At 42.3% G+C, this 19,429-nt stretch overlaps 2 protein-coding genes across 15 annotated transcripts in view; one reads left to right on the top strand and one right to left on the bottom strand.

Annotated features, from left to right (window-relative positions):
- The window catches only part of pde7a (phosphodiesterase 7A), a 31,964-nt gene extending 21,241 nt beyond the window's left edge, over window positions 1-10,723 (top strand). For 5 of the 13 annotated variants that reach the window (XM_061237256.1, XM_061237257.1, XM_061237254.1 and 2 more), the window contains 14 exons: window positions 425-655; window positions 1,330-1,390; window positions 2,911-2,943; window positions 3,354-3,443; window positions 4,838-4,989; window positions 5,164-5,227; window positions 6,205-6,300; window positions 6,573-6,673; window positions 6,882-7,013; window positions 7,426-7,517; window positions 7,683-7,827; window positions 8,087-8,183; window positions 8,499-8,579; window positions 8,873-10,723. In XM_061237256.1, coding sequence (XP_061093240.1) covers window positions 548-655; window positions 1,330-1,390; window positions 2,911-2,943; window positions 3,354-3,443; window positions 4,838-4,989; window positions 5,164-5,227; window positions 6,205-6,300; window positions 6,573-6,673; window positions 6,882-7,013; window positions 7,426-7,517; window positions 7,683-7,827; window positions 8,087-8,183; window positions 8,499-8,579; window positions 8,873-9,090 — 1,470 coding nt within the window. In that variant the 5' untranslated portion in view covers window positions 425-547 and the 3' untranslated portion in view covers window positions 9,091-10,723. The remainder of the gene's footprint in view (window positions 1-424; window positions 656-1,329; window positions 1,391-2,910; window positions 2,944-3,353; window positions 3,444-4,837; window positions 4,990-5,163; window positions 5,228-6,204; window positions 6,301-6,572; window positions 6,674-6,881; window positions 7,014-7,425; window positions 7,518-7,682; window positions 7,828-8,086; window positions 8,184-8,498; window positions 8,580-8,872) is intronic. The other 8 variants (XM_061237252.1, XM_061237263.1, XM_061237259.1 and 5 more) reach the window with 5 other exon arrangements.
- A 410-nt stretch (window positions 10,724-11,133) lies between these two features.
- Window positions 11,134-19,074, bottom strand: mtfr1 (mitochondrial fission regulator 1). Of its 2 annotated transcripts, none has more exons than XM_061237268.1 (8): window positions 18,983-19,074; window positions 17,455-17,610; window positions 17,143-17,241; window positions 15,013-15,137; window positions 14,644-14,927; window positions 13,874-14,129; window positions 13,264-13,450; window positions 11,134-13,119 (listed from the first exon to the last, which is right to left on the bottom strand). In XM_061237268.1, the coding sequence occupies exons 2-8, from the start codon at window positions 17,488-17,490 to the stop codon at window positions 13,072-13,074; spliced, it is 1,035 nt and encodes a 344-aa protein (XP_061093252.1). In that variant the 5' UTR covers window positions 17,491-17,610; window positions 18,983-19,074; the 3' UTR covers window positions 11,134-13,071. The 2 variants fall into 2 exon arrangements, with proteins under 2 accessions (XP_061093252.1, XP_061093251.1); XM_061237267.1 differs by having other exon boundaries at window positions 13,874-14,132.
- Window positions 19,075-19,429: the final 355 nt, after the last annotated feature.

Genomic DNA, 19,429 nt, shown 5'->3' on the forward strand with positions numbered 1-19,429 from the left:
AGTAGTTAACTTTATAGTTTTCATGGTTTCAGAATTTCATGATTTTGCAAAGAACATGACTACTTTACTATACTGTTTTCTGTGTATCAATTAGTTGCCAATCTATCAATTGTGGCAGTTCTTCTGGTGGAAATATTGTAATTTCTTGCATTATTAGTTGTACTTGCATAATGTTTTTTAATTTATTTTTTAAATTATTTTTTTCTCTCTTACTTGGAAAAGTAATCGAAGTATACTTGACTGTTTTGAAACTGGATGCTTGCCCCAAAGTTTACTGCACACGTTGAAGCTTTGTTGTACAGTTTTGGTTTCCATTTGAGAGTGCTTAAACGGAAGTGGAGGATAGGGTGGTAATGGATTAAAATATGCAAAAGTATGCAAATTGGTTCAGCCAATGACGTCATACTCTGAACATGCCATCCAGGAAGAGCCTGACCAGCGCTGGAGGGGTCAGTGTGGGCAGGGCTGAGCTGTGGAAGTAAAGGCCCTTTACCTGCAGTCTGCAGTGCCCGAGTGAGCCTCACAGGACGGCTCTCTGGGTCTCTTCATGTCCTCTCCTCCCCTGTCAGCCGCCACGAACTGCAGAAGAAACGGGCAGATGTGTGCACTTCTCCCCTGGGAAAGCCCAATAATGGCACGGTCCTCTGCCAATGGGGTAATGGACCACATTTATTAGTCTATTTGAAAAGAGACATGCACACACATGCACGTGCGCACACACACGTGCATTCACAAGCACATGGCATATTCTGACTGTCTCTTGAATAATAATTCCTGTTTCAATAAAAAAATGATTATGGTTTCTATTGTGTTGCTGCATGTTTGTTTAGGCCATTTTAAATGATCGATATTAAAAACTGAAAAGTGGAAACTGAGGTAATGATTGTTCATGGCACTGCAGCCTATATTAATCCTGGTTTAAGGGAATGTTCGGTCAGTGTTTAATTTGTTGCAGGTTTTGTAAGCGTTGTGAGTATTCTATAGTTCTGCCCTCGGTTCTTGTGTAATCGGCAAGCTGCTTTGCTGTAACTTATCGGTTGCATGGAAAGGGGTGATCTGGAGAAACAAGGCATAATTAGCTCCATGATTTGGATTTTCAGATGGACTTTTAAGGATTATCCTGTTGCTGATGTACATGTGGTATACGGGAACAGGAACACGGGACCATTGTGAACGGCTTTCTTATCTGATACTTTTGAGATTGCATATCTCAACTGCCAGTTGCAATTTAGAATTTGCTTGTGATCAGATTTTGTAATAGGTCTTGTGTTAAATCAGCTAGTTCTATTTAGTGTTGTGAAAACGTTCTGTTCTTTTCCTTGTCCTCAGAGACGGGGGGCGATCTCATATGACAGCTCCGATCAAACGGCTCTCTACATTCGTATGCTAGGTAAGTACACTGCATCTCTGCCAATCATTCCACCACAGAGCGACAACACTGTTGTCCTTCAGATGGAACTTCAAGATGGCAGACTTGGACGTGCATTGAAACTTAAGACCGAATAGTTTCAGTTGAAGCATGGATGAGAATATCTGTGACATGACTCCGTGTGTGGAATGAAAAGAGAAGTGAAAGAGAATCTGGCTTGGTGTTTGATCAGAGGCCTTCTGACCCTGGAACAGGGCTCCACTCATCCCTGCATTATGCTGACTAAGAAGCCTGTTATTTGGGACATTTGAATTAAATGCTCCTTTTTGTTTTTCTTTTTATCTTCAGAGGTCCTGGAATGCTTTCCACATATTAGTTGTTCACCTAAGACTGTATAGGTCCCCCCAAAGACTCCACTTGCAATATTTGCTTTCACAGATACTAATTGCTTGCTTGAAGTGCCAGAAAGCAAAGGGAATAATTAGTGACTAAATGAAGAATGTCAGTAATGAAGCCCTTAGGATAAATCTCGGTTGGCAACATGAACCAGCCTCCCAGTTGGAGCAGAACATGTTTGCACTGCACACAAGAGGTTAGGGGTCATTACACTTATACACCACACAGACAGGCATGAGAGCCACCACCATTTATGTACCAGCGGCCAGTGTATGTCTGTAATCCATACTGGGCAAAAGTAGGTTCATAATTCAAAATATATATATATATATATTTTAAAAATAAGGATGGCAGAATGTGAATAATTGAAGGAGAAGGCATTTCTTCCAAAATTCTGGAACCTTTTTGTAAAAACCAGAAACAACATTTTCTCCTAAATTGTGACCCCACCTGTCAATATTTAAATCAAATTTATATGTACGTGTGTGTTTTGTGTTTGAGTGTAAACCATTACTCAACTGACATATTTGTGTTTTTAGTGCATAAAATCAGTAACCACTACTTTCAAAAAATTAGATCATAAGACCAGGCCAGAATTTCGATCTGTGATTTCTCATTTAAAAATTCAGTGGCTATGGATAGATTTCTAATTCATGAATGTATTATTTCTGTTTGGCAAAATAAGTAATGCATTTCTGGAATGAATAGATTTTTAAAAGGTCAGTAGATATAAAACCACTGTGTTTGGATTTTACTTCCTTTATAGTGCAAGCAAAGTATTGTTGGACTTGTGCCTTACTGTCATTGTGAACTGAATCATTGAAAATTATAGCTGCCGATGGAAAGCGTAATGTTGATGTAAAAAAAGGTACAATTGTGCTCAGACTGTTCCTCACTTCATAACAGTCACACCCTTTATTTTTCTGCATGTGGTACTAACTCTAGGTTTTGTGTTGATTGTTTGTCACTTGCATTGCATGCAATCACAGATGTATGGCACCCCCTCTTACATTCCTGCCCAGTAGATTTTACCCACTGTCCAAGTGCTTCGCAGTGTACGATGTTGTCATGTGAAAAAAATAATTTGATCATATATATTGTATTGTCGTATTTAATTGTAATTCACAGTTTTGGTATTTTGATAGGAGCTTGTGTAATATTCAAACAGCTGTTTTCAAGTAAGTAATATGCTAGTGGGAAAGTTTCTAACTTCTAATGCACACACAGCCATCAGTAACTGACATGCTGGAAGCGGCCATTATTTTTGTATAGCCTTTTGAGAAGATTACTGAATGACTATTAACAAGTGTGACTAGTTGCTGCATTCACCAGCATCACGGAGTCTGTCATTCCCTGTCATTTTCGTGCTTGTTTTTGTCTGTATGCAAAGCACAAGCTTTCCTTTAGTTTGCTGATCCTTGCCGGTGTCAACCTGAATACTAATTGTGATTCTTGGCCCGACCGTTGCATGCGCATCTGTTCTTAGCCCAGCTTTGTGTGTCCTCCTTCATTGCCAAGGCAGATGCTGTCCTAAATGAGTGCCCTTTGTTGCTGATCTTTTGAGGACATTTTTCTTGATGCCTTCTAGGAGATGTGAGAGTGAGAAGTCGGGTTGGCTTTGAACCGGAACGAAGAGGCTCTCATCCCTACCTGCCCATCGATTTCCGAATTTTGCACTGTAAGTACAGAGGAGGCAAACGGCGACCCGTCCGCGCGGTGTTTCTTCCATTAACGCAAATGAGTCTCAGCCCCATCACCGACGCTTTCTGTAGCCTGCATGGTGCATCTCTGCATGGGTTAAACATCGTTTTTTCATCTTTACATACAGTCCAGTTACAAAGCGCTGACATGCTACAGCGCATTTGGCTTCGTAAACGCAAGGATTCCTAAATTAATAACCACCTCTTGGATTCCAGAGTTTCGCATGCATATTACTAGGTTATCTAGTGTAACATTAATTTATGTACTATTTGTCCTTGACTGGGTGTGAGGCAGGTTATGGCACCAGTTTTAAATTGTCAGGTTTGGAGAGCGTTAATCTTAAATGCGGGGTACTGCTGCGTCTAATGGCCCAGCCTGGAAGTGCTGTTTGAGGGGCAGCCCCTGCACGTCGATGTCCTCACTGTGGCTGAGGGCATGTCCGTGGCCTTGTCCATGGTCCCTGCCGTAGTTTATATCAGGCTGGGATTATATCGCGTTGCCCGGAAGGATGCCAAGTGGCACTCGATTTGGCGCGTTCGCACAATCCCAGTGCGGACAAAGGGCCGGCTACCACAGCGCCTGCTCTCCCTGGCTGGTGAAAGTCTGCGCTGGGTTGACCGTGGCTTTCCCAGCCTGACCTGCTGAGTGGCCACTCTGAAAGCAGGATGTCAGCTGGTGCGACCGTGCCAGCAGGCTGAGTCACGGAGTGCCCTCTGGGAGCAGAGGAGGTCAGAGAAGCCTGATATCCTCTGTGCCGTGTGCGCACTGTTCACTAAACGGGGAGGTAGCAGTGCATCCATCCACTCTTGATTTGTTATTGTCTATATCTAGTCCAAGCAGTGTTTTGGAATATGTTTTTGTGTAATGATTCAACAAAGTGTGGAGTGGACCTGTCTATCAGAATTCAAATTGAGTTTTAACAGATGGTCTTTATGCTCATTTATTTTACGAAATAAAAACATGAGACCTCTGATTGTAGGTTTACACGGCATATTTTGGACAGTGAATATTGTTCATTATAGTTAATTTAAACTATAAACCCTTCACGGCTGAACTGAATGGTACTGATTAAAGTTGTATTTGGAGTGAAAAGGAGCATAAACTGAGTGTGCTTTTTGGCAATGAATCAATCAATTTCTGAAACCACCATATGCATGTGTAGAATTAACACATTTGTAATTCAGCTTATCTGTATTGGGAGCAAAACACAAAATGCATCCTTGCCGTAGTTAAACTATCAAGCTAAAATCCATGTTGGGTTTGTTGAAATGAGGAATGGATACACTTGCGCGCTGTAATCGGACTCCTCCGTGGCGCTAGGCTAAGCGGAGCGCGTAGGTGTGACGTGTTCCTGGGCCTGTCCCCCCGCAGCGCAGCCTGACTCTGCTGGGCCCGTCTCTGCCCGGAGGATCCGCCGGCTGCTCAGCTTCCAGAGGTACCTGCGCTCCTCCCGCCTGGGCCGCGGAGTCACCCCCCAGAGCCCCCTCCACATCCTGGACCACGACTACACGGGCCAGGCCAAGGTCCGCTCCCACCCGTCTCACTTCCACACGTCCGCTCCGATCCCACGGCATGGGGAGGAGGCGCAGGCTTCTGCTCGTGTTGAAACATGCTGCCAGGCTCTCTCGGGCTTTTGTCTCTAACACTGAATGCTCTTCGCATTTTTGGCTCATTTGCGGCCCTTCTTTCCCCTACAGTGTATGTTGGAGAAGGTTGGGAGCTGGACTTTTGACATATTTCTCTTTGATAGATTAACAAATGGTAAGTAAAAAAAAAAAAAAAAAGAGTAAGCTAGGTTCTATTATTGTTTAATGAATTCACTTTGAAGTCGTAAGCGTTAATTAAAACTTGGATTTTAGATGATTATCAGTCCTGTAAGGTGAAGAAAACTATTTTTGTGAGCAGAGGCTACACACACAGAACCAGTTACAGCTTGTATGGTCTGGCCCTATTTTAAAATGCATTGTCCTTGCCAGTGGTGTAGGTTATCAAGCACTCTTTTTTCAGTGGGAACAATATTGACATAATTTTGTAACCTTTAATGTGACCTCAAACATTTGGAAAGTTATTGGATTAACATTTTTTATGGTGGGAACATTTAGTCCCTAATCATTTTCAGAATGCTGTAAACTTTGCCACATTTATTACTTTTAAACATACTAGCTTGTTGCTTTAGTGTCCAAGCAAATTTCATTCTGTATGACATGTCTACTTGAAATGACATTCATAAATACTTATTGTCAACATTGCCCTCTGCTGGCTGTTATGGCTTGTGCAATGAGTAACTCCAGGCTGAACGAGACATTTTCATCTCGTTATGAGTGATTAAAGTTATCAGATATTGGGTATAATGCAGATGTAGATGTGTTCATTTACCATTGAATATATACTTTATTTTTCTTTGTCTAATGTACGTATAGCACCAAGGGTGACATTGGTTATATACAACCTGTGAGAATTAACAGATGTTTCCACTGCGCTGCAGTTGTTTTTCCCAGAGCGCTTAAAAATGTTTAATCAAAATGACAGCGATACATAACACTGTTAGTGTAAACATTCACATCTTAGGGCAGCTTCTTAGTAAAGCTTCGCAACATCAGTTACACCATAGCATCCAGTTGAAGTATTATAATTGTCCTGGATCGTAAACAAAGCTGATTACAGTATGGTAATGTCCTAGATGTTGTGCGTTGTGTTTTAATTTCTCTCTCTCTCTCCCCCTTTCTTCCCCTGTCCAGGAAACAGTCTTGTCAACTTGACATTTCATTTGTTCAAACTGTATGGATTAATTGAGCTCTTCCAATTAGATATGGTAAAGCTTCGTAGATTTTTAGGTAACTTCCTTCCCCTCCTAAATTAAAGATGTGCTTCCATATTGTTGATGCAGTTTGTGTACTTACTATACGCAAATTGCTACACTGTTTATATTTATCCAACGTGTCTCACACAGAAATGTTTTTTTATTTTTAGAATTATTCATGCATACGTCATATCTTCTAATCTAAACTCTGATCTACATGAACAGTATGAAATGATATACAGCCAAAGCCTGGTTTGTACTTTTGTAATTCCGGTCTCATGTGTGCCCTTGTGTTTGTGTGGTTAGTGATGGTTCAGGAAGATTATCACAGGCAGAACCCTTACCACAACGCCGTCCATGCTGCTGATGTCACCCAGGCCATGCACTGTTACTTACGGGAGCCTAAGGTGAGAGCGCATAACTGCGGGAGTGATAACCTGCTGTCTGTAAGCGCATGCGTTTAGAAGCGGCGCCATCCAGCCTGCACAAGTGTGAAGCTTCATGATTGCCATCTCTAGCGCCGCATACGTCCGAGTGTTAACAAGTGTGCACGTACATAAACCGCTCCTGACGTGTGCCTGTGAGCAAGTTCTGATCGCGCTGTGCTTTCTGAAGCTGGCGAAGTCCCTGACCTCCTGCGACATACTCCTGGGGCTCCTGGCAGCCGCAACCCACGACCTGGACCACCCAGGTGTCAGTCAGCCTTTCCTCATCAAAACCAACCATTACCTAGCTGCATTGTACCAGGTGAGCACTGCTTACGGTCTGTTGGCTGATTTTGAATTTTACAGATATGCAAGCACCGCTCTTACTCTAGGGGAACAACGGGAGTTCAGCCAGCCATCTTTTGTGATGCGGTAACTTTAAAACCTAGCTGCAAGTCACAAACACAGTTTACACCAGACCAGCTCACCCCTGGCCTTATCAAGAAGATTATCTGCTGTAATTTTACAGAACAACCTTTTGTAACTTGAGTTTCCAGCATAGGGACAAGCACAACATGGAAGACGGACCAAGCTGAAAACCTAATTTACCTTGCTTAAGCTATATAAAGTTTCATAATAATTAAAATAACAGTGTGCATGTATATAAAATAGGTTTTAGTTGCCTGTGCTCACCTGAGGATTGAACCATGACAGCCAGTTTGGCCGTTTTCTAGAATACCTCAGTTCTGGAGAATCACCACTGGAGGTCAGCGGTGGGCCTGCTGCGAGAGTCGGGATTGTTCTCTCACCTTCCCACGCAGGACGGGTCAGTATCCCTCTCCAGTTAGACAAGAAGGCCTGCAAAAACAAGTTGCATCATGACACGTGCGTGAGGATGGGTGTGTGTCCGGTCAATTCTGTTTTGGTTTGTGTGCACAGGTGCTAAACGTTGCGGCTGACGGTGGCGCTATCTCTGCTCCTGTTTCCTCAGGTTGGACATGGAGAGGCAGCTGGGCTCCCTGATTCTGGCCACTGACATCAGCAGACAGAATGAGTACCTGTCGAAGTTCAGGGAACACTTGGACAGAGAGGACCTCTGCTTGGCGAACGCTGGCCACCGTCACTTTCTCCTCCAGGTGAATGAGCCCTCTGAATTTAATCCTTAATTGTTTTAATCTGATGTAAAAAATAAATACAGTTGCTATGCAAGTAACACACTTCACCAGCTGTTTTGGGAAGTAGCTTAACTACATTAAGTTAAATGAGTAGTTTAATTCAATTTAATTACAACTACATTCAACATTAGTAGCTACAACCGCCAACTACTACAACCAGTAAGACCCCATTGCTTCACCTCATGCCCATGTTCTCCCTCCCCTGCCTGCCTGCCTGCAGATGGCGCTGAAGTGTGCAGACATCTGTAACCCCTGCAGACCATGGGAGCTGAGCAAGCAGTGGAGTGAGAAGGTGACGGAAGAATTCTTCCACCAAGGTGCAGTAACATTACACAGGGTCTTCCACCCCTCCTTCACTAGCCTCCAGTGACAGGCCCCAAAGCCATGGAAATCAGGAGTTTGCCCTGCAGTGTGGTCACTTCCAAAGGTTTCACATGCACTACTCCAAATATGACTTTTAGAATGAGGGTACAAGAATCAGAATCAGAATCACTTTATTCGCCAAGTAGTTTTCAAGGAATTTGCTGTGGTTAGTGGGTGCATACAGACAACATAAAGAATAATACAAAAAATAGAAACAAGTGCAGTAAGATGGGTTACTCAATTTATTTTTTTATTTTTTATTCAAACAGGAGACATTGAAAAGAAACACAAACTTGAAGTCAGTCCACTATGTGACAGCCAAACTAATTCTGTCGGCAAAATTCAGATTGGTAAGTCACACCACCTTTCCCTCTGAGGCTTTTAGAATGTAGTATAAAGGGAGTAAACTGTAATATTCAATAACTATGTTAAGCAGGCTTTTCTGATGCATCAAAGCTGCTGTAGTTGCTATATTTATGTTTGCAAGAAACCTGTTACAAACAACCATTATCAGATCATGTGATTCGCCTAAATTAAGCTGATGTAGCAGCCCCCTGCAGTGCTTTATTTAACACTCGGATTTGTTGCTCTAGTAATACGTTCTTCAGAGTCGCGCTCATTGAGGTCTCTCTCCTCCCCGCAGGCTTCATGACGTATGTAGTGGAGCCACTTTTCGCCGAATGGGCGCGTTTCTCGGACACGCGCCTGTCACAGACCATGCTGGGGCACCTGGGCCTGAACAAGGCGGGCTGGACCGGGCTGCTGCAGGCGCAGGCCGGCGTCGCCGAGGGAACGGACACGCCCGCGCCTGCGGAGGACGCGCACTCCAAAGTTTTACCTCAGGGAAGCGGGGAGTCCTGACGGCCCCGCGGCAGGGCGAGGGGGGGCCAGCGGGATCTGCTTCGGGCTCCACGGCTACTTCCACACTCAGCGTAACAGCTTCACGTTTTAATCGCGTTGACTCCCATTTCGATAAAACCACTGATTTTATTTAATTTATTTAATTTAACCCCCCTTTTTTTCTTGACGTAGAGCAATACATAGATACCTCATTTGGCTTCTGCTGTATTTTTAATTTGTATTTTATTTACCCCCTCCTTGTACTTTTCTGGCGTTACTAATTGACCACCCCACCCTTTTAAAGGAGACTTAAAGGGAACACCGTACAGGAGGATGCCTGGTTCGAGGTAAAAGTGCCATTGAAAACCATTTAGTTTTAATTGCTTTGAAATGGATTTGGAAAACCTTGAGTATTCAGATTGTTTTATTTAAGGCTGCATAAAAAGCCTGTGATGATGACGATCATGATGCATTTGCAACAAAACTTCCTCGTTAAGAAAAAAAAAAAAGGAGAAAACTCTGAAGAGCCCAATTGTTTTGCTGCCTCTCTGAAGACTGTTTACAGGTGTCTTTTGTTGTGTGTATTAAAAGAATCAAGCCGGTTCTGTAATTTGCCTTTAAAAGCACATATTTAAAGAACCACTTAACATGGGAACTTTATTTCCTTTTGATGAACTACAGAACAAACTTCGACTGCAGCTCAATCCAGCGCACCAGATGCCATAAAAGCCTCATGTGCTTCATTATGTTTTTTTGTTTTTCTCTTGCACTGTGAAACGATGCGATTTGGACACACACACATACACACACACACAAACACACACGGACCAGGTTTCAGTTCTGAGATGACTGGGGAGGTACGCGTTTTCCTCTAGATTACGAACTTTTAAATCATCGCTCTTTCAGTGATGGCGAAGCATGCAGACATCGCTGCCTTTCAACACTTGAACAAACCACTCTTTCTTCGAGAATGCCGCAAACGTGAATTTAAAAGAAAATGAACATTTATAAAATAAAAAATAGACCTCTCAGGGTTTTTGTCGACTTTTCTGGATGAAGTTGCGAGGAGGCGGGACACTTCGCCGTTTGCTGGCGGGCTGGCCCGGTCTCCTTGCCAAGTTAAAGGAAGTAACTCACTGAAGCCCCCAGACTGTCACAGCTGTGTGAACATGCAACCTGGAAGACTGATACTGATGCCTTAACTATGCACAAAGCTAAGTGACCAAACCAGCTCTTACTTTCAAGTGCATCGTGTCTTGTTCTCTAAATGCACTGTACAACTGTTTTGCCTTTGGTGTGGAATTATAATTTTTTTTTTTTTTTTACATTTAAATTGAGTGATTTTTTTTTTTTTTTTTTTTACATCACATTCCATGTTTTTTTGGGTATCGTTTTGATCCTGTATAGTTGTGTTCCTGGTTTGTTTTTATTTTATTTTTAACGATGCCAGGTGCTTTTCTTATTTTAGCTAATTTGTATTCTCTCTTGTAATTGCTGTAAGACTGTTGATAAAACCTGTTTACAATTTGTTGTAACAGCCATTTTGGGGAGAAGACGTCAGTGTCAAGCCATTTTGTAAAGGCTTTGCCGTATTTGACCTTTTGATACATGCCTGTTGCAGTTACATTTTGATTAATAAAACAAGTTGACAAACTTCCTTATTTCATATTTATGAATGTACGTTGTCTCGCACTTGCATATTTCAGCATTACCGACCAAAGAGTAGGACTGTTGCAATGAACTAGTTTGACCCTGAGGCCTGGTCATATTCCCACACATACAAGAGGTGTTAATTCTGCATTCAGGGGAACCACGGTGCAATACATTTAAATAAAGCATTAGATGTAGCTGTGGATGCTAATTTTTCGATCAAGAATGAGTCCTTTGGAGTGGTAAATGGGGAATTTACTCCTGGCTACGTTTCTGTCCCTTGTGTTTCCGGCATCGCAGGTTTGTTCTAATGGGAGGTGGTTGCAAGAACCGTGGAATTCTAGTCCAGTCTCAAACCGTAGTCAAGCTTCACATTCTTAAAGGTACAACCATGATTTATGACCTCAAACGTGCTTTCATCATTGTATTTATTTAAATCCAGTTTTACCAGCATTCATTCCTTAGATGGCTCAGGCGAGCAATTTTGTTGCATAGATTACAGTGGTGTGTAATCACAATACAAATAAAATGTGTTCCTTTCAGGTCATATTCCCTTGTCTCAAAGAAGTAATCGTTTGAAAATAAAAATTTGAGTTTACACTGCACTTACAAACTCAAGTACTGACATGCCACTTAACATTTAATACAATGTACAGGTGATATACAATTTCACACGTAACACTTTTTTAAAGGTCAATGAATACACAAGAGCCTTTTAATAATTGAATACAGGCTGCTTGAAGATGAATTAATGATTCACTTTTTTGTTCAGCTGACATCAAACATTTAGCTTGAGCACAGTGCTTTGTATTGAAACATTTCGTAAGTTACAGCAGGGACACAAACAGTCTAGACAGGTCCAAGGATGACTATGATTTGGAGGTTGTATAAAACAGACATGCCTTTCTTTCTAAAAGCCTTTCCCTTGAAACAGTATTGTGCAAGACTAAATTATCAGTGAAAGGACAGGCAAAGTGTTGCTTAAATAATTATGGCTGGTGGCGGTCTAGTGTTACTTTTGATAAAAACCAAAATAAAAAATTGTATCCATTATATTACTCAACTAGATGACTGCCCTGAAGAAGCGCTGAAGAATATTTATGCAACAAGGTGTCTTTGGCTTTACAACACTGATGTACGGTAAATAATACGGCTGCATTTGAAGACAATGCATGGACTGGAACACAAATGTAACAATTTGAATATTTTTTTGTCAGAGAATACATACCAATCATTTACTGGACACATTGTCAAGTTGAATTATGAATTCAGCCCAGGAGATTAAATGAGTATCAAGTAGTGCTTCAATTCCCTGGCCTTGCACCATACATAGACATTGCAACATTTCTTATTATTGTACTGATTTAGTGGAATCTAGGCAACTTAATTCAACACTAAGAAAAGGAAGCAGATCAAAACAGTCCTACACAGTTAATATGTGTGGATATATTTAGTGAACAAAAATGCTTCATTTTCATTTATTAACATGAAACACAAATGATATAAATTACTTGGCAATTTTTTTAGTAGTTATCCTACTAACGTACTTCCTAACTTCAAATATAAATAGAAACCATCCGAATAAAATGACATTTTCACAACTATGTAATGCAATACAACATTCCACAAGATGGAACAGACCAACTGAAAGTGCTCTGAACCCTCATCCCTCATGAGCGAGCAGCAGTGGGGATGAAATGATGACAGTAGTGTCCCTCCAGAAGTAGTGTCCCTTCAGTGTCAGAGTGACACACACAACACCCGTCCGGCAAAGAGGTGTGACCGCCTTCCGCACTGAACCTTCTCATTATATATAGTCTATATATATACATCTCTGCTTTGGAATCCACCCCGCCCCCTTTTCTCCCACTTCCTGTAGTGTTTAAAAGTCAAACGGACTTTAAGATGACAAACTTGTGCTTTCCATTTCTGTACAAAGATCCACATTCTGTAATATAAAAACCGACATGCTTCTTTCAGAGCAGGGCCTGCCTTGGAATGACTTAAACAGCACAGGGAGGCATCTCTGAGGCAGGCATCTCATGGCGCACGGTGCTCAAGAAGACTCCTTGTGACCTTCAACATTAATACAATTTCAATTGAACTATGAAATTAGCACTGATTAAGAGTTTTAGACAAAATAAGTTAAAACCTAAGCGGTGGCTCATGTATATGGACACGAATAAAATCCACAAGCCCTCTCAACATCCCAAAGAGAGACAAACCCCAACCCGCAGAACGTGGTGGTCGCCTCGGTCACTTATCCATCTGACTGGTCACAAATTCCCTCCGTAAAGGCGGTGCAGTGACCTCCGCTCCAATCGGACAGGCCCAGACCACCGATTCCCTGCTCTAAAAGAGCTTCTTCCTCCCCGTGGCCTTCAACATGTGCTGTCCAAACTGAAAAAGAACAGGGTGGAGAACATCGGGCTGGTTTAGCAGACACTGTAACTGAAACCTGTGGATTTACTTCTGCAGGGCTGTGGTGAGTGGACTCAACATTGGGGTCTTGGTGTTAGGAGCAGGGTGGGGTAGTGGACTCACCATTGGGGTCTCTGGGGGAGAGTCTGGGTGCGGGGCAGGGTGGCTGACGTGACTGTCGCTCCAGGTCTCACTGCAGCTCTCGCTCCGGTACCGGTGAGCAAACTTGCGTTTTAAAGCTTCAGCGATGAGAGAGGCTGCATCCACAGGCTCACTGGGCTTCCGTTTGGCAGAGCCTTCCTCCGGCCGACTGGAACACAAAACACACTCCAGCTCACTTCATGATCATTACTTCTTATGCATTAATCAGCAATACTACTACTATTGATAATTTTTAAAAAATAACATGGGGTCAGTTTCAGCCTTGTCCCAGACTAAATTCAATTTTGAACGATGTCTCAATTTAGTCAAGGGCTAAGCTTAATCTGTGTCCATCAAACTGGCCCATAGTAGCCAAAATCTGTGAGCATGTAGTCATTCTTGATAAAAGCACTGGCGCTTAGACGCCCAAATGTGTAACATCGTTTTAGCATTAGCGCCTTAGTGGTGGTTACACACATTTATTCCATAAGAATATTTGCCCTTTGTGGAATACTGTTGCAGAGGTCAGATTTGTCGCTTGCTGACACAGGCTGCTGAGATCCCAGGTGGCGTGTGAGGGACAGGTACACACCTGACGGAGCGCAGCTTGACCTTGCTCATGTCCTTCAGCACGTCCAGCATGTTGGGGACCTCCGGCTGCTTTGGCCCCGGGTCCAGCACCGTCTCCCCCGGGGCCCTCTTCCCACGCCGCTCTCTGATCAGGTCGATGGCCGACATGCTCCGATGAAGGCCAGGGGGTGCTGGCGGAGGAAGAGGAGGAGGAGGAGGCGGAGGTGGAGGGGGTGGGGGTGGAGCCCCCCCGGGTGGAGCTGGCGCAGCAGCGGGTCCTGCTGGACACACAGACGGGAGACAAAAACCACACAGTGAAACACTGTCCGTCCACCACTCAACTATGCATTTCTCAAAAGCATAAAACTGATGAGTAAAATCCCAGTGAAGTTACAGTACAGCTGCTATTGCTAACATTACTTTGCTGAACCGCCCATAAATATAGAAGTATACTTCACTCACCAACAGGAAACCAGAAATTATTACATGTAAAAACCACTCCATCTAAAGGTGGAAATGGATCATTGCAATTTCAAATATATTTACCCTTCTTCACTATCCATATCTTACGTTCATCAAAATGCAATAATTTAAACAGAACCCATGCTTTATTACCTTTGAGTAATGAGAAAAAGAGCAGCACATGCTAAAGGAGAACCGCCGGTTGTTGAAAGTAAAATTTTGACCACGTTATGACATATTTAGTTTGGGTTCAACTTCAGTCTACAGTCTATCCTACTATCCTCTGCATTAAAATGAAGTCAAATGACAGTTAGAGACAGAACATCTTACCAGCAGGCTGGGCGTTCTGCTCCTGGCGCAGCACGATCTGTGCTATCTGAGCCCTGAGCTTTGCCAGCTCATTCTCCAGGGCGCTGATCTTCTGAATGGCCTCCTGGTTGCCACCTGCAGGACCCTGGGGCTCTAGCGCCCCCTGGTGGAAGGAGGGCAAAGGCCGTTCTAGCGCCTCCTGGTGTAGGGAGGGCAGAGACCGCTGTCTCTTCAGAGGCCTGAACGACGGGCGCTGGTGTGAGCGGAAAATAAACCCAGGCTCCGCCCCCGCCCCCGCCCCGGACCTGTTCACACACAAAACAACAGCGTGAGTATGACAAGCTGCACAACCGCTCCCATCCTACAGGACCAATATGCTGTTCGTCTCACCGGAGTGTGGCCGGGGTGTCGAATGCTCCTCTCTCGATCCAGGCCACATCTGCGAGCGAGGGGACAGACCCATTCTGCTCGGCTGAGCTGTGGAGACGGCCGTCAGCTTCCGTATAAGGGTGAAGCTAAAGCGCAGATTTAAAGGGGAACAGGCACGCACTTTGTTAGTCATGTCCACAGGACACATTTTACACAATGCATTATGTGATGCACATACCACACCAAATGACATGACAAGACCAAAATGCGAAGTAAATGCACCATGGATGCAAAGTAAAGGGTTATTCTTCAAAATGGTATATTAGGATGGCTGTACATGCGTTTCCCTATGTGAATTAAACCCCTCGAAATTTTGCTTCGCCTTAGGTAGGTTAACATTTGGGAGAGGAGACCTTTGAAACATCATCCGGGCACTCAGCGCACCTAATTTGTATTTACACTGCCGGTCAATACTGTGTGAATTTAAAAACATGTGGATTCTGCAGTCCATAAAGTTTTACCATCGAGAGGCAGCGCAAATACGATTTTTACTGCGCTGCTGGCGCTAAACTTCATATGGGACAAATAACTTGAACTGAAAATTTAAAAAATGAAGCAACATGATTCTGACAACAGGTTCCCACACACACAAAAATACGCAAGACAAACTTTAAGCTCACATGTCTACACTCCATACTAATACCATCAAGGATGCAGCTTCACAGTGTTGTAATGGTAGAGATGGAAATCCATACAGTTGACTCCAGTAGCTGATGTCAATTATTTCAGGATTAACAATTAATAATATTCTGGCAATACTGCAGTTTTACTAAGCCACAAGAGTTTAACTCACTGTTGGGAAATGAAATTTAAGCTAAGATTCTTACATCGAATTGTTTTATTTCACAAATAAAAGACACAATATGTGCCATATAAACACATTTTAAGAGTCCTCTTAAAACACCAAGTTATTTGTTAGGCAAGAAGAGAGAGGCTGCCAGAGCAATGTCAGCACACTGCAATCTGAAACAGGTAAGAGAGGAAACTGACCTAGTGCAGGTAAGCTGCATTCCTCAGAGAAAGCACTGAGGGAAAGAGAGACAGAGACAGACATGTACTGCTGACTGTCACAACAGAAAGGAATGGTAAAGGTGGGGTGCAGTCAAAGGAATGGAGATTCCTTTGACCTTCTGGAACATTGTAAACACAAGGCCATTCTGCCATTTCTTTTCTTTTGGCACTTATGCAAACATGAATGTTTGTTTGGGGCTTTAAGCTTCCAATCGATTGACTATTAAATTTAAAAAAGTTATAAAAGATGTCCGAAAATAAGTTCTGACCTTTTTATAAATGCACATAAAAAAAAAACAGCACCCCACCTTGAAGTAAAATAGGCCATGTCAAAGACAAAAAGCCAAGCTGAAGCCAAGGTGCGTCCCCATATTAATTAGTGCATACAGCCAGTGTCATGATCCTCTATGGTTAAACGGTTTGTTTTATTTATGGTAAGCATGCAAGAGTGTGGTGAATCCGATGTGCAATCAGGCATTCAATGTTGGCAAACAGTGATTCAGACTGAAGCTTTAGCACATGACTAAATGGACAACACAAACAAAGCTAGCAGAAGGATAAAAGCACGGCAATCCAGACAGGTTCTGGCTGTGTGCCTGGCTGACTGCCGTAAACACTGAACTCACATGCATAGACAGTAAGAAACAGAAGAGATGCGGCACTGGGCAACAAAAAGCAAAGCAGATTGATAACTTGCATATGGTACAACATTCAAAAACAAAAAGCAAAACATTTATCCATGGGCCTCCATGGAAAACACGCATGCACGCACACGCAGTTAGAATGCAGCCATTTTCTCAGCATAAGAAAATAATTCACAATACCAGTGTAAATGTAGCTGGTCCGTAAATTGAGGAAAGGTAGAGAAGTCAATAACAAGGCAGATAAATCAGTGTCTTTAATAGCATGTCATTTCTACACAAATTTGTCATTTAAATAATGCATTAAAAGTCCAGATATTGGAATACATGTAAAACACATTGTTTCCATAATAGCCTACATTGTGCGCACTCTGCTAACGTTAGTTAACGCTTTTCTGAATTAATTTAACACACGGCAGAGCAAGTACACTTGTCATACCTGAAAGTGAACACGAGCGCAAGGTTTAAGAGGAAGGCTTGTAGCAATTCTTCTCACTATACTCCGAGAGGACCCATAAGGCTTGACTGATCCAAAAGCCTGAAGGACAACAAAATACAATATTGAATTTAAGTTAAGTTAGAATTGAGTAGTACAATAAATACATTTTATCTTTGGATATATTGACATTTCAAGGTGGTGGATACTGTATCCTGAATGTTTGCAGACATTTACAAACCCAATGATTTGCGCATAGAAGTGTCTGTGTTTAACCAAAATAACAATAGAATATATATGTATCGTATTACTTACAAGGTCCATTTCGATTCCTGCATGTTCCCTGCTCATCTTATCTTTGTCAGCCCAATGGATAAGTAGAACAGGAGCCAAACCGATACATCTTCAGCACACAACAGTGACAGTTAATAGCATTGTGAACCAGGGCCTGGCTGTCTAGGTAGTGGAGCTCTGGAAACAGTAAAGAAACAGTGGTCAGGACAATGACTGCTTACAGAAATCCAAGACCACAGAGCACATTCAAATCAGTATAAAAAATTATTTCATCAAAATTCATCTTTTCAAAAAAATTTAGTTTTATCAAAGATATGGTTCTGGTGACAGTGAGGTACGCTCCTAGCAGCAAAGCGTATGATCCATGAAATGTGCTTACTGAATTACACAGATGACAATACTAGTGTCCAGGGCACAGACAGAATCAAGGTAGCAGTTAACCAACTTTAGCTAGACAATTAGTTTGGCCCCCTCCCTTTCTACTGACGATGTTTTCGCTACATTTGTAGCAATGTGTAGCTAGCTAATGATTAGCAATGTCCTTAGGAATACAACAGCTAAAATGTTACTTTTAGAACAAAGTGTCAGTCTGATACTTTCAGAACAAATGTCTAAGTTATATGCGCATAGCACTGGCAACATTAAATGGCGAAGTAAAAAACGAACAAAGTTAAACAGTAAGACCAGCTAGCCACCTCGCATATAAGTTTGCTACAATCCAAGTTCGTTAACTCGTCACCAAATGTCTCTCTGGTATGTTATTAGCGAGCTGACTTAACGTTCTAGATTATATTTACTTGAAACTAGCATCTACTTGAAACATAACAACGATTAACGTTAAAAGAGTGAATAGAAAAACAACAAAACTAGCCAGGGTAATAGCGGTGTAGCTAGTCATCAATAGATGACACTGCAAACCAGGGTATTACATCAAGGTGAAGTAGCTAGTTAGCTACCTGAAGTACTTTATAATAGTTAACCAAAGTGACCACATTCAAACAGCCATGTTGTCCGGCTTGCTGTCTGTCAGTTTCGCTTTCAAAGGTTACCTTGCACTACCACAAGTTAACTGTTAGCTAACGTTAACGGAGTTCGCGCAATGTAGGTTATCATGGAAACAATGCGTCTTCGTCAAAGGCCGGGCATTTCAGCGTTAACTGGCTAACATTATCTAGGCTAACTATCGTTAGCTAGCCAATTAAACTTAAGCTTTCTAGGGCTAACGGAGTTGACAGCGATGTCTAAGATAAGTTAACATGAGATGGCTAATCTTGTCGATTTTTTTCTATTGTAGCTATACCTATCGTTTGCTTGACTACATTTTTAACCACGATCCCTCTCTTGTGCTCCATAGTTTGCTAATTAAGGGTAGCCAATAGGCTAATGTAGCCGGGTGAAGATCAGTTAGCTAACTCACAAACTAAAATAATGTCAATATTTCCAACTAACGAGTACGAATTAATATGGCAATGTGTTTGATTTGAACAAAGTTATGTAGTGCGATGCCAAAAAAAAAATGTATATATGTAATAAAAGAGCCATTACTTACAAAACAAACGTTTCCCTCTACATCGACAATCATACAGAATGGTGGTCTCTGAAGTCCTAAGACCAGACACTCCAGCCGTGGTGTGTGGTGGGTGGACCTGTACAGTTTCTTAGACCAATGAACGTCGGAATAGGTAACATGTGATGCAAATTCCATTGGGAATTTACGGAACAAGTTCAACCTTATAAAAAATACAACTCTGTGGTACTATCAGAAAGTCTTAGGTTTACCAACCAATCAGCCTAGGACTAAGTTTCTCTTCAGCCAGGCAGTTGGCGCTGGATACGAATTATGGATCTTTATATGAACTTGATCTCTTACTTCTTTTCACTGTTTTTGCAGAATATGCAAGCTGATATGTAAGCTACACTCAGTGAGCACTTCTTTTAAAATGTATTCATCTTAAGAGATTTGATATGGTGTGCTCAGGAGATGCTCTTCTGCATA

This window comes from Conger conger, chromosome 4 (assembly GCF_963514075.1).
Source record: "Conger conger chromosome 4, fConCon1.1, whole genome shotgun sequence".
NCBI classification, from domain to species: domain Eukaryota; kingdom Metazoa; phylum Chordata; class Actinopteri; order Anguilliformes; family Congridae; genus Conger; species Conger conger.

Bases quoted from the DNA above. Each gene is read 5' to 3' on its own strand.
- mtfr1 (XM_061237267.1), bottom strand. From the start codon at position 17,490: ATGAGCAGGGAACATGCAGGAATCGAAATGGACCTT. The intron at 14,133-14,643 runs GTAAGATGTTCT...CTGTGTGTCCAG, and splicing joins GCAGAACGCCCAGCCTGCTG to CAGGACCCGCTGCTGCGCCA. The intron at 13,120-13,263 runs GTGAGTCCACTA...GTTCTTTTTCAG, and splicing joins CTCCCCCAGAGACCCCAATG to TTTGGACAGCACATGTTGAA.